At 38.1% G+C, this 14785-nt stretch overlaps 1 protein-coding gene across 48 annotated transcripts in view; it reads right to left on the reverse strand.

Moving 5' to 3' along the window:
• MADD (MAP kinase activating death domain) overlaps positions 1 to 14785 on the reverse strand; it is a 76144-nt gene that overhangs the window by 10229 nt on the left and 51130 nt on the right. For 37 of the 48 annotated variants that reach the window (XM_032993302.2, XM_032993351.2, XM_032993342.2 and 34 more), the window contains 9 exons: positions 13089 to 13197; positions 12475 to 12537; positions 11965 to 12085; positions 10678 to 10783; positions 8176 to 8286; positions 7154 to 7261; positions 6906 to 7070; positions 5546 to 5618; positions 3512 to 3618 (listed from right to left, as the gene is read on the reverse strand). In XM_032993302.2, the coding sequence (XP_032849193.1) occupies positions 3512 to 3618; positions 5546 to 5618; positions 6906 to 7070; positions 7154 to 7261; positions 8176 to 8286; positions 10678 to 10783; positions 11965 to 12085; positions 12475 to 12537; positions 13089 to 13197 (963 nt within the window). The remainder of the gene's footprint in view (positions 1 to 3511; positions 3619 to 5545; positions 5619 to 6905; positions 7071 to 7153; positions 7262 to 8175; positions 8287 to 10677; positions 10784 to 11964; positions 12086 to 12474; positions 12538 to 13088; positions 13198 to 14785) is intronic. The other 11 variants (XM_032993346.2, XM_032993345.2, XM_032993344.2 and 8 more) reach the window with 1 other exon arrangement.

Here is a 14785-nt window from a genome sequence, read left to right on the forward strand (position 1 = left end):
TGAGAATTTATTGAGTTTGTCACAATTACAGTAAGTTATCCATTTTCAGAAGACATATGAGTTGATAGGCAATTTCTTGCTATATTGTTTAAGGGACAGAGATGCTCTCCTCTCACTCAATCAGAAAGCAAGCATAAAGGAAATAACAGTTACTTACCCTAGGGAAACTGTGGTTCTTCAAGACAGAGCATTCAGTGTGGATCCTACTGTAGATGGGCATGTGCCTGCTGCATTTTATTAAACTTCCATCTATTTTTGTCACAGATGAATTCATAATGGGGACAGAGTTACTGAGTCCCAATATTATAACACAGTTTGTAGATGTAAACTCAGAATAATCTGCCAACGCCACAGGTATGCTTAATTCCTCCCTATTCCAAAGGACTTCCTCTGACCTGCTAGGCATAGACTTGAACATTTTGTCTTTTTAAACTTACGTGCACTGCCAGCATGGTGGGACAATCTGTGAACACCAAAGACAACTATCACGTGCCAGTAACACGTTGTCCCACCATGAATCTGAAACATTTCCTGAGGAATTCACAAGGTGGTAAGAAAGTATACACACTGCAAATCAAGAGCCTTCAAAAACATTTAGTGAAAGCAACCACCATTCTAACACTGACACAGTATTTTCAGTCTTCTCGGGTAGGACAGAATAGACTCCATTTATCCTTTATTTATTTATTTATTTTTAAAAGTGGAAACATCTCTTCCTATGTTCAAGATGAATTATTTCTATGATGTCCAATCAAGCAGAGCAACAGAAATCTCTTCTTCTAGGAAGCTGCATTGCTGAAAAGAGTACTTGTCATGAGGGTCAAGAATAGGGCCTGTATATGGCGCAAAGAGAGGAAGATGAAGAGAAAGCTGTGCTTGATGAGGTCCTGTAGGCATTTGTTAGTCAGTATCCCCATCCAAACTCAACAGAAACAGAAAAAGCCATTTTCAACACAGAGAAACGGCTGTAGGATCCTGATTTTAATCATGCTTATATTCTGAAATCAACTGCCTTCAGGAGCAATTAATATAATCTATAGAAAAGTTGGAAAGGACAATTCACCTAGAATAGCAGACCTTTCATTAAGAAAGAAGACTGTTCGAATAAGAATGCAAAGATCCTTTATCTCCACAGATTATGAAATTGGAGGGGATTTTTTTTTTTGTATGGTGCAACTAGTAGGAGTGTTTTACATAACTGCTACAGTTGTCCATTCTATACAGACCCTTGAACGGCAGACCTTTGCTATCTGTCTAGACAGTTGTTTTGAGAAGGAAAACAAGGATATGTCCTAGGTCCGCTAAACTGTACTGAATGCCCTTGCCAGCTGGTCATGTAAATCTAACAGACCAAGAATTAAACATATTGAACAAATGAAGTATATTTTCCAGAACTGTATTTGTTTCAATATCCATCTAAAGTAATGGAAACTCATCTGGCTACAGCCTCATTGGGAAGGTGATGAAGAAGAAGAAGAATCTTTCGGGTGGGGCAGACAGCAGCATACTTCCTGGGTCTGATCTGCACAGATTGCCTTCCAGAAAAGATGTAGTAATTTTCATCACAGATGGCAAATTAGAACACTGTTCTCTGTAAGGAAGGGTATGATAAAGGTAGTACTCTAGGAGTGCTGGTGGTAGCAGAAGACTCAGCATCTGCAGTACAAAATTCAACTGGTAATGGTCCTGACGGTTGTATAATAACAATCAGTACTAAATTTCCCTAAGATCACTTTCAGAATGTCATTCCAGCCTTTCAGGAAAAAAACAAACAAAAAACAAAAAACAAAACCAACAACAACAACAACAAAACCCAACAAACAAACAAACAAACAAACAAACAAACAAAAACAAACACCAAAAAACCCCTTTGAATTTAAGGACAAGGGTAAGTTCTAGGATTTCAAGTTTTTCTTTTGGACAGATGCACGTGTGCTCGCTATGTGCTTAACGCTGAGTGTCTCTGTCTTGTGAAGATGCCTGTTACACTTAAGAAACTATGATGATGATGATGATGATGATGATGATGATGATGTGGCTACCTTATACATCTTTCCTTGCTGCAAATGCATATATGCCTGGCTGTTCGTTTAGGAAACAGTCATCTCCATGGACTGTTCAAGAGATGAGCAGTTTAAGCTCAACATCATTTCTGACCTCTGGCAGAAGAAGAAAAAGTAGAAGCAAAAGAACATTCCCTATGGTGTGTCCTTACCATGGGACAAAAGTAATTTCTCTTACATCCTACTATAACGATATCAAACTGTTGTTTCCAGACCAGGGTTTAATTTTCAAAGGCTTTAGACCTGCCATTTCCAATAACTATGAAAATCCATTCTAAACTATCGAGGAGTTCCTCTTGCAGTTCTTTGTATTTTGGCATATCCAATAAGAAGTTAAAATCTATATCTAAGTCAGGTAGACTGTTCCATCACAGAGTAGGTTTGAAACACCACAGCAGGTCAGCTGTAGTCCAGGTTCTACCCTGGTAATAGATAGGGAGAAAACTGAAGGAGGTTCACAACTCTCCATTCTTTACACTGGCACATACGAACTCAAAGGAACAAGGTGATGCTGTGACCTTGGGCGAAGTATGAAAGATTCTGAGCATGTGTGTTTGAGATGCACTTGCACTTCCAGTGGGATCTACACTGATGTATCCTCAAGGAAGAACAAAGCTTGTGTGGGGAGAAAAGTCTAGTCAGGAGGAAAGGAAAACACACTCCACAGGACTGACAGAAGCTTTTCTTTCTCTCTCTCTCACACGCACACACACACTCTCTCTCCCCTAAAAATTGATTCTACCGTGTAGCATAGCATGCATTTAATATCATATGCAAAACAAAAAAACACAAAGCAAAGTAAAAAACAAGGATCAAAGGAAGCAACAGAAACAACATCCAGAGAAAGGAAGAAATGACAATTCTAGTTGTGTTTCCTCTATGCCCACAAGATCTGCTATTTGGAAGGAAAAAAGAATCGGTAATTTTTTCTTATTTTTGTGAATTGCTGCAAGAGCCATTTTCCCATTTTATTTTCATACAAAATTCTACAGATGATTTCTCAAATTTTAAGACAAGACAGATTAAATATGATGCAAAAGGTTGCCCCCTGTACCTGCAATATTCAAACACTGTATTTATAAGGTTGAACTGCTTATGCCACCAGGACGTGTTCCTAGTGTGATGCATTATGGCAGTTTAGATTACTATTGATCACTTTTTCTGTCACTTAATATAGTGGCTACCATTTGTTTTGTGCTTAGGCAATTCAGACTACCAGAAACAAGAAACTGAATCCTGTATCAACAATTTTTCAGTTGATTATACTTTTCCTGAGGATATTTAATTTCAGTGTATTTTTACATACATATATGTGTGTGTGTGTCTCTGTGTGTAAATATACATATGCTTTTTTTGCCCTTGTTGATATTCTGGGAAGAGGAAACACATATACAGGCGTGCTGCAAAAAGCTTCATGCTCACAGCCTTCTCATAGATTTCCCTCATACCTGACTGTGCATAAATTTCAGGTTAATTCCTTCCAGTGTGACCTGAAGAAGACCTCCTTCGCCGGTTTTCATATCCTGCACAGGGAACTCACCACCCAACTCAGGACCTGTGATATGTTAATTTAAAAATTAAGGAAAAAAAAAAAAATCAAATTAAAAAAAAACAAAACAAAACAAAAACAAAAACAAACCAAAAATATCCAGAGAGAGAGAAAAACAGAAAGCAGTCAGCCAAGTCATGGTATGTGGAAGGGAAATACAAAACAGTAAAAGCATCATTTCTATTCGATGTGCATAGCATGAGGACACTACTAAGAATAGTCAGGAGCACTTCAGTAAAGTCCACTCACAAATGACAGCCTTCTGAGAACCACCAGACTTTTAAATATCATAACAAATTTCATCCTGGTTACATAAAGAGACATCAATGTCCGCTCAGTCTGTATTTAATGTAGTTCATATTGTGGTTTTGTTTGTTCGTTTTTTAATGCCACATTTCATTTCTGCATGGTAAGACACTGCAATCACATAATGCCGCAGACAGCATAGTCCTAAGTACAAACACATAAGCAAGCACAAACTAGGCTCGCATTTGTGAGCTTGATGATTTTATATGGCATTGTGTTACACTTTCAACAATGAAAAAGTCAACACGGTTGGAATAATGACAGTTTAATAGAGGACATTAATAGAAGATCTAGGCATTTTCATCTAGTTTCTTTTGCATCATTTAGTTCAGCTAGAAAACACTTTCTTATAATGATTTTTTTTTTAAATTTTCATTTGTACAGAACCATGGAACTCAGGAGAATGGCTTTCAAACACATTTTTAATACTACATTATTGCCCAATTTTTAAAATAGCTTTCCAAGACACTTTTGCCACCTCTACCCTCAGTGATAATCCAGTCCTTCCTCCCTTTCCTCCAATCAAACTGGACTAATGGTAGGAGGAAGAAAGTGGTGGCTCTTCCAAGCTCCAACAGCTAGCTGAGGGTTGAACACCTAAGGATACCAGATTTAAGCACAAGTCATTTTCTCAGTCATGCTGATGCCAGTTGTAAGTATAAAATGTAGATCCCTTAGATTTGGCATTGCAACACACTTAAAATAGGCTTGTGCCTCAAAGCATGGCTCCCAGAGTCCTAGCATCTGCTTGAAAAAAAAAAAAAAAAGTTGCAACAAAAATCAGACTTGAAAACATGGAATCAGTGGTGTTACCCTGAACCTGCAAACAGACTCCAGCAAGGGAGAAGCAACCATATTATGAAGGTATAAAGTAAGCCACCTTCATGTTTATTACCCAGGTACATACAGCACCTGCTGCTCTCTGGGGACTAAGAAAAATGGAAAATTGCCTTCCCAAGAACTCAGTCTCCCAAAACTGCAAATCTACTTTTCTAGGAGTTTTTCGGCTCCACAGGAAAAGGGGTGTTTACTAAGAAAAATTTCAGCAGTATAATTATACAATCCTGTCCCAGACGATGATGTGAAACTAAAAATAATGTCTACACTGGAGAAGTTACACTGATGTAAGGACATTGGTTTATATGAACATTTTCACTTGCATGAGTACGAGACCTTCCAATATAGAAAAGGTTTGTGTGCTGAAAGACTGCAGATAGCTGCAGATTCATTACTGTAGATTCAGTAACATAACCAAGCATATTTATTAGCCTCCATTCTCAACACAAAGTGGACAGAGTTCTGTGTCTCCATCAGGAATATAAGGAGTAGCTAGCCAACTGTGAGGAGAAAGCAAAGCTGAAGTTTCATAATCTTTTCTACTTATCATTTTACTGGCAGCTAGTCCTCCTTACACGTAACACTTCTTTATACAGGTGTTTTGGTTTTGTTTGTATTTAGAGTGAGGTATATGGGGTCAAGCTAATGATAACACCAAATTTGCTACGTACACATAGATGTACAAAGATTTTCAAGTAAAAAGAGATTATGTTCAAAGAAGTTATTACATAAAAAATGTTGTTTATTGCAGATTAAAAAACAGATGTTCCCAACAAGCAAAATCTTGTACCTGGTTTAATGCTTTGCTGTCTTGCTGCTGCTCGCTCCATACTGTCTTTTACACAGTAGTATAATTCCCGACACTAACATATAAAATAAGAGCAATACAATGTTATTTTTCCAAATTATTAAGGGAAAAGAACAGCCAGATTCTAAACTTCTACAAAACCAACAAGCCCCATGTGGTGCATAAAAACAAAAAGCCTATAAAAGTTCACCCACAGTTAACTGCTAGATGGTATTTATATTTATTTCTCAAGTTGATAGAGAAGCTATTTCATATTGTTTCACAGCACAAGCTAGTGAAGAGTTTATGTCTTGGCACACGCGCATAAGCAATCTAACCAAGTTTACTCAGTTTCCTAGTGTAGAAAAAGCCTCAAAACGGTATCAGAACCCCTCCCTTTCTTTCAGCCTCCAGCAGTCAATGCTACTGGTCATGCTCGCAGGAGCTATCTTTTTGTTATTCTTACCAATACCCTTATGCCATATTCTTTTATTCATCTTCCTCCAACTCCCCTCTCTAATATCAACTAATAATTAAGCCATAATCTCAGAGTAAAGTTTAAGAAAATTTTCTGTCCAAAGCCCAAGGTACATGCAATTAATTTTTCAAGAAATTTCTGTAGCACACTGCTTTTGTCCTCCTTCCCTTTGTATTCACACCTGCATTATGATGACCTGGCTTATGCAAAATAAATTTTTTGAAGCAGAAATCTAATCCTTTTATATATCTTGAAGATAATAACCTTTCAATATACTGCTTGCATTTACAAATCTCTACGTTTTGTTTGCTGGTCATTGAGTAGGAGTTACTGGAGTTTTCCTAGTAGGTTTAAGCAATTTCTTTACATTTGCAATTAATCATAAGGAGAAGAAAAATGCTTTCATATTAGTAGAGAATATAGGTATATATGAAATAAAAATCGAACATGGGCCCATGGAGAAAAATTTTTATCTATTTTATCAGTTTGGGTTTGCCATTAAAAATGACACAATTAACTCAATTACTAAGACTTTATTTAGCTTTTTCCCCATGAATCTACCACAATGTTTTTACTACCTTTATAAGCCTGCAAGCTCACACAATGTTTAGTAATACTCTAACAAAAAAAAAAAAAAAAAAAAAAGGTAAAAGCTACACATGTAATTTCTTAAACTACATCCTGCTGTACTACTGTCATCAGGTGAATGACAGGGCATAATGCCAGCTTCAGATGTCAGTGCTGCTGAACAGCCACTGCGGTTCAGTAACCAGTGCTGGGGAGGGAATGCTGTTTCTTGATGAAACGTGGAATATGACACAGGAAGGCTTTGTTTGTTCTATGCAGTTTGCCCTCAGTACTGTGTGCATTAAACAAGATGCGCACCTTCTTGGTGTAGAACTTGTTCAGTTGTGTCTCCTGACCATTCCTCCGCCAGAGGCACAGCACTTTTGTTTTGGGACAGTAAGTCATGTTGATGAGTTTCTCATACCACCAGCGTTCATACACGGTTCCAATGTTGCTTCTCAGCACAATGCAATCATCACATACCTGGGAGCATAAAATATTGCATAAGATTTCTAGTATTATTTATTGAATGCTACTGGTTGCATTAATCCTATTCTTGTCCCTACCTCCATGAAAAATATGTCTCCTGTTGTGTCTGTCCCTGCATGTACTACAAAGGTCTGCTTCTTGATGTGGCGGCTGCCACTCGGTCTCACAGGGAGTTCCCGTCCATTCTAGAGAAAAAATAGGCAATCATTAATGAACTCTGAAACCAATTTCTCCCAATCTATTGAAAAAAAGTCCATTGGGTGACGCTGGAAGCATTTTCAACAAATGAAAGAAAAAGACCTTTAACACAGCTGACAGAAGGCAGTTTTGCGCAAAGCCTTAAGCGAGATACTCTAGTAAGTTTAGTTTCAACAAGTGTGACTATGAGAGTTATCGCAGGATACAACATTCACACTGGTACCATACTCAGTATGGGATAGTGAAGTGTCTGGGTTCCTGTAACATTGCAGTAAACTGGTCTGCTTTTTCTCAATTAATTGTAATATAATTTTGTGTCCTTTTTTGTGTATAAAACTAAGTTCCAAATGTAAAAATGCTTTGAAAAATTAGCTTTTAAAGGGTCTGACTTGCATACATCCTGGTGATGGTTGTGTTAAAAGCTGGCTGGTTTTATTAACTTAGTTACCCTGTATTCTTAACGAGCATTACAGGACGTAAGGTTTATTCTGCATGGGAGCTGATAGCAGAAACAGTTTTGTTTAGAAACTGATTGCGACAAGTCTTATAATGACCTGGAAACTGATGTAAAACTAAACACTTGTTACAGACATAGTAAAAATAAAGGTTCCTGCCCACGAAAGTGATATGAAGAAAATATTAGGGTTGCACAGAACTGTGGTACCAAAGTGTCATGTTTATACGTATTTGTATTGCAATTATAACTGATAACTGCGTAACATTATAATATCATAAACAGGGTCATAGAGTCAGTCTTTATTCTACACATGTGAAGGCAGTATTTAATTATTTTTAATATTTTTAAATTAGTGTTGCAAAGCATTTATAGAAGATTCTTCAGATAGTTTTCTTCCTCCACTATAGCTCCCACAGATGCATCACTCATGACTGTTTTACTTACCAGATTGGCAAGTTTGTCTAGAATATCATTTATTTGCTGGCTGTGCACCAATCCAATATGGGATTTTCCCATTAGACGACGCACCTTCTTCCTAATATCATTCTTGTTCACCTAGAAGGCAGATATAAAGACAGTTACATACTCTCCTCTATTCATAGGCAGCGACCCCTACCTCCAAAAAGTCAACCCATCTTGGTTTCCATTGCCAAGACAGCAAAACAACTGATCCCCAGCTCAGCCATGCTAGGGCCTCTTTAGTCCAGCAATACAAGCAGAAGTTGCATGTACACCACTTTTCCCAGCTCCTGGGCAAGTGATACTGTGCACAACAGATCTCCTGCCTGCTCTTGCACAGGAGCAGCAATTCCACTACCATCCGCTTCCAACTACTGACATCAAAAGCCTCAGTCCTCCACGTTGCCATTTACGTGATGAGTCTCATCTGCCAGGCTAGCTTCACCTCTTCCTCTGCAAAGAGTTGATTTAGTCAACTGTGGAGCCCTCAACACAAGAAATACCAAAACAAAGTCATGACATCTTTCAGAATTCTCACTCTCTCATGATCTGCTTCGGGTCACTAGGCCAGGGCTCTAACAAGCATTTCCAGATAGTCCTCAAACAGCAGCAGGTTCCTTCTAAAGATGAGCTGCAGAGAAGCTCAGAAGCAAAACACTTCTGCCTCGGGTGCTGTTTCAAAAGGCCACTGTGAATGCCAGGCATTGATACTAAAGGCTTCAAGACAGTACACTCATGCTCGAGCACTGACTTCAAGCTAGATCAGACATCCTTTTTAACCATATTGTGATTATGACCTTAACACTATGGAGCATACAAAACAAACTCGACCTGCTTCCTTCCTTTGGCAAGAATTCTTTGCACTTGAAAGAAAGCACTGTATTTTTCAGTATTTTTTTTATGTAAAAACTACTAGGCTCTGCTATCCCAAAACAAGAAAATTAATTGAAACACCAAGGCGTTAGGTTTGGAGGATTATGCTTCCCTTGATAGGTCAGAAGAATTCACCTCTCTAGTAACAGAAAGCCTTCCAACTTTGTCGTTTCCACTAGAAGCTGCTCAAAGATGAGATGTCTTGATACGGTCTTTAGTCTCTTAAAACCTTCACATAAGCAGGGTTGGGGTGGGTGGGGAAAGCAACCACAACAGTAACAAAAAAAAAAAACACAAATACAAACACACCAACACCCCACAACCCTTTTTTCGCCCAGTTCTTCCTGCCATTCTCACTCTCAAATATCTCTGAAGATGCACTGAAAGAAACAATGTTTATAATCACAACTCCCAGATCTCCTGTATTCCCTTTTCATCTATAACCAACAGGCCCAGAGTGATACCATTTTCAAAGGTGTAATATCCCGTTTGTCTCCTTATCCCTTTCCCCCAGAAAACTGTCTTCTCATGGATCTGATTATTTCCACCACACCAAAAGACATCCTACTCCTCTAGGAATAACACTATCAGCATCTCTCATGAGACAGCTTTTTGAAACCAGTATTATTCACTCTCCTCGTCTGCATCCTTTGATGAAAGTACATACATTGGTTATCATTAACTCTACATATTGCAGCAATGCAAGTCCTAATAGCCAAATCCCAGAGTCTTCTTCTGAAATGAACTAGTTCCAAATATACTCAAATCCCATCTTAAAACTTGCCTTGATATTCCATTTATGTCAGGAAAAATAGATACCTTCTTTCCCTCTCTCCACTGCTATTCCTTCCTCTTCCCCGCCCCCAATTACATAACTTCTTCCACTGTTTGGGTAACACTCATTCTTTATCTGTGGAATGATGTCTCACCTGTGTATAGCTATTCTTACTGTCAAGCTGTTGCACTGGACGACACAGTGCATCAAATATGTTACAGGTAAAACCATGCCCCTAAGTTGCTTCTAAACATGACAAAAAATTCTAGAAGATTGATTTTTCCAGTGGCTTTGAGGGAAGATTTGGACTACCGAAGAAATCATTCAGACTATAAGAAAGATATTGCTAGTAGCCACCTGCAGCATTAAGGTGCACACAGAGAGACCACTGAATGAGAAAAGAAGGGTTGCTTACTAGTAATAGCAAATTTCATGTTACGTTATTGATACACATGTTCACAAATCTGCCCACACTTGGAATGTGCAGCTGTGAGGAAATCAGATTAGAAGATGCTCTCTACTTAATTTGTAACCCATACTCTTAAAAATAAGAACGTCCTCTAAAATTACTAGTAGAAATAGTATTTTTTTCTATTGTAAATGGCAATGTATATTCATACCCATGGCATAGAACTCAGTAAACTCAGACAACATATCTCAAAGAATCTCCAGTCACTGAAACAATTTTTTTCATTAAGATTAGGAGATGATTTTATAACATTCTTTTGTATTTCACTGTTCTGGGCTCTGTGAACAGAGATGTATGGTTTCAAAACAAAACCAGCAAAACACACTGATAAAATCTGAGCAGTGATGTATCGAAAAGAAAAAGAAGTCACCTTTATCATAAGCATATAAGCAATCATATTATGCAGCAGTGTAGCCAACAAGCGATCCTCATCATCCTCCAAACGCTTTCGATCATGTTCTCCCAGGGAAAGATACCTGCAAGAAGAGTTAGATCTGAAGCAGGCTCACAGGCATTCTTCAACCAATTCACTACAGCACTGGCAGAGGACAGAGCACTATTTGTGAAGTGTATGGCAAATAAAACCTCCAAAACCACTGAGCCAAATGGGCATTTTCAGTAAAACACTGTGATCACTAATTAAACATTTCATTATTAACTAGTTGAAGTAACATCTGCTCAGTGGGAAAGTTCTCCCAGTGGTCCACTGGGTTCATCCATTTCCTCTTTTCTGCAGTCACAGCTCCATGGCAATGACAACTGCCAGAAGAGGAATATATAGCTCAGTACAAGAGCTACCTGCCTTTCGAACTGAAAGGCAGCTGCAAGGGAGAAGTAAACTGATGAAGGAAGCACACAGACGCTCTCTTTTTCCAGTAAGGTAGGGATTTTGTAGAAATAGAAACAGTTTTCAAACTAGCACTCTACAAGCTAGTTCTTATTTTGGCTATCAGATCCCATGTTACGTGACAGCATGGGTGTAGCTGGTACCATGTTATGTGATAGCATGGGTATAGCTGGTACAGCTGCAGGTGACAGAGCAGAGAATGATCAGATATTAGCAAAGCTGAGGAAAAAAAGAAAAAAAAAAAGCAAGCAGGTAGTGAAGACTGACATCTTAGAAATAGTCTAGCTTTAAGCAATCACACAGATATTTCTAGAGAGTGGTTCCCTCCATGGGTTTTTTGTTTGTTTCTTTTAACTACAAACTGTAAAGTAAAAGCAGCTATAAGTGACTTTGCATTTTAAGAAGGCTTGAAATACAGTTTCTGAAGACATTTAATTCTTTCACCTTATGTCAACACACTGATATCTTCCTTTATTCCAGGATGCAGTCTTCTTGCCATCTTGCTTTACTACTGTTCTAGTCTATTCCTTCTATTCGTACTGTGATTGTGCTTACATTACCCATCTCTCTGGAAATATCACCTCGCCGCAAGAGTTAAAATATATGTTTCAACAGAAGACAGTATTTCAGTATCAGGAGGTACTGGCCAGCACAGAGACAAGAGGTTCACTTTGAAACAGCCAGGTACAATACCAAGACTTGCAAAGTGACAACCGCATGTTCAGCAGAACTAAAATATTTTTTTTTTTTTTACTATTTCAGCCCCAGGTGAAACAATGAGGAGGAAAGATGTCTACTAAAGAACTTTACCTGTCAATCATCTCCTGAGGTCCCTGATCCATCCCCATTCCTTCTCTCTCTAACATGACAGCATCCAGAAAAGCATCTTCCCAGAACTGCATCTGGTCCCACAAAGTTGAACGCTCTTTGCCTATGCAATGTATACAAAAATTGAGCATTTATTCCATTTACTTCAGTCAAATACTTTAAGATTAATTCCTGTTCCTTCCCACTCCTTGAAAACACAACAAGCCAACACACAATTAATCCATAGTTAAAAAAAAAAAAAAATACTACTTTTAAACCACAAGCAATATCACAACAGAAGCAAAGTGTAAAAGAGAAGACAAGACATATCACTCATTCTAATTCATGGCATAATCTTTCCAAACCCTTACACAAAAGTACCTCTCATCTCTATCCTTTAAGGAGTATATCTTCTTCCATATACTGTTAACACTGCCCAAAAGTGACAGGAATATCTCACACAAACCCAGATCATGGCAAACACAGAGACAAGTGGAAAGAAAAGATTATTACTCATAGAGAAGGTTTCCATTGCAGCATCCTCTAACTGGTCCCAGACAGATCCTTTATCCCTACCTGCACCATTCCAAGCAGGTAGGAATGATAAATGGAAAGGATGAAAAAGACAGGAAGAGAGAGCTCTTGATTAACAGCAAGTCCAGGTAAGATACATTTCAAAAAAGCCAACATACTCTTAATTCAAGGATACACTGGAAGGCCATTAGTATTCTGAGTTTAGTAGCACTCTAGACAATGACTTAAACTGAAGGATCCTTTTCAAAGATCGGTGATACATTTTAGCCTTCCATGCATAGCTAAGTAAGTTCCTTCTCCCCTTTTGCCAGTGGTTTAAGGAATTCTTATTCAAGAACAGCAAAAGACATGGACAAGCTACATTTTATGCAAACTGCACCACTCACACTCATCTCCTCTTATTCAATCTTCCCAGCAAATCTTTGGCTTTACTCTGAATGGCCTGATGTGCCCTCCTATTCTATCAGTGTGGACAACAGTAAGTGGTTAAAAGCAGTCTCTGGGGATGTAAAAATTCTAGTCTGCCCAGACACAACCCCACCTGAGCTTCAGTCTAAAGGATCCCCTCCCCACAAAAAAAAAAAAAAGTTTACCCAAAAGTCCTTCGTAGAGATAGACACGCTGGTTCCCATCCTCTGGACCTCTCCCTGGAGTACTGCCTTTGCTATCCTTCACACTCTGCTTCAGGTTGTGAGACTTGGCCTGAAAATAATACAAGAGGTGTCAGACAATTTAACTCTGCACCCTGCAGGGCTGTTTCTTGCAGTCCAGTGTTGTGCTTAACAGATGCCATTTGCAAGCTATACTTCATAGATGCTTCTCCCACAGATGTTCACAAAACAAATAAATTACTCTGTTCAAAGACCTGAAAGTCCAGAGTCAGACAAAGGAAAAACAAAGAGAGACAGAGATATCAAAATAGAGGAAGCAAAATGCTTCCCTGAAGGAAAACTGAGACAAAACAAAAAATTCAAATCCCAGACTAAAGGAGAGAACAGTTAAACCCCTTCTGTCATCCCCCATATTTTATGCTTATGCAGAAAATTTGCCCAAATCCCAATAGTAAATCTTTCCCACTGTTTAGGAAATAGCTGAAGATCACTGTCATTGTATAGATTGTGAGCAACAGAAGAAATACGCAGCCTTCTAAGGACTGCACAGAAAATTAATATTCACAAGCAGAATAAGATTACCTGAGCTCTATCTCCCATTCACACATTACAGGTTTTTCTTTCATTTACCATTCATAAAGGTATGATATTAAGCAAATGATTGCATATCATACAGTATGAGGAACTGTGTGATGGTACTATCAGCCAGCAGGAACTCTGATAATAAAGTTGGCCCTTCTATTTCTCTACCACCAGGTAAACTATGGTGCAATACTTGACATTCATCATACATCATGTACACCCATCATCTTTGTTCTAAATCTGTTGCGAGGGTTCTTAAAATTCCACTTAGTTTCATTAACCAAATAGAAAAACACAGAAAACTAAGTGTTTAAAAAAAGAAGTCTAACTCTTTAGTAACTGAGAAGACACCACCTTGCAGCTAGATAAGCTGACATGGTTACATCATTTCATGCTTTTAGAAGAAATCTACAATGAAGCACAATGATTTTATTTGTTGCTTAAAATTTGCTGTAAAGGCTTTTACAGTCTTACCAGGATTATGAAATAATGAACACAGTGAGACCAATCTTAAGGCATTGCTAGTCGTTTTCATATTTGGCTGACAACCTGATTTAGTCAAATTGAGTATATAATTATTTTCTTGGTAAAATGTATGTTTGAGGTTATACCAAATAATCAAGGACTTTAAAAAACAAAAGGAACAAGAAGCACTCTCAGATAACCTGAATTTTACTGCATACAAATCTTCCAACTAGGAAAATATATTTAAAAGTTATGATTACACTTCAAATAAAATTAAAGTAATGTTTTAAAGAAACAGAAAGGCTGCTAAACCTACAGTAGGTTGTCCCTCCCCTCTATCAAACAGCTGCTGCTAAGAAACAGGGCATCTGTTCTCTTAGTTAGGTAAGGTTGAACAATGCCCAAGTTGTTTTGCCTCTGAAGGGTGATTAAATGTCCATTTGGTTGAGAGAAATATTGAATGAGGGGGAAATAAATATTGCCAGAGCCAGTAACATGGTATGAGATGTGAATCTACTATTCTTAAAGAACCATGTATTGCACAGGAAATGAAGGAAGGTATGTGTATCCATACAGAATTACATCTTTAATATTTTAATATTGCAAGTCATTGCTGATTAACCCTTAGAACA

The sequence above is a fragment of the Tyto alba genome, unplaced genomic scaffold, assembly GCF_018691265.1.
Source record: "Tyto alba isolate M040663 unplaced genomic scaffold, T.alba_DEE_v4.0 Super-Scaffold_18, whole genome shotgun sequence".
Lineage (NCBI taxonomy): Eukaryota > Metazoa > Chordata > Aves > Strigiformes > Tytonidae > Tyto > Tyto alba.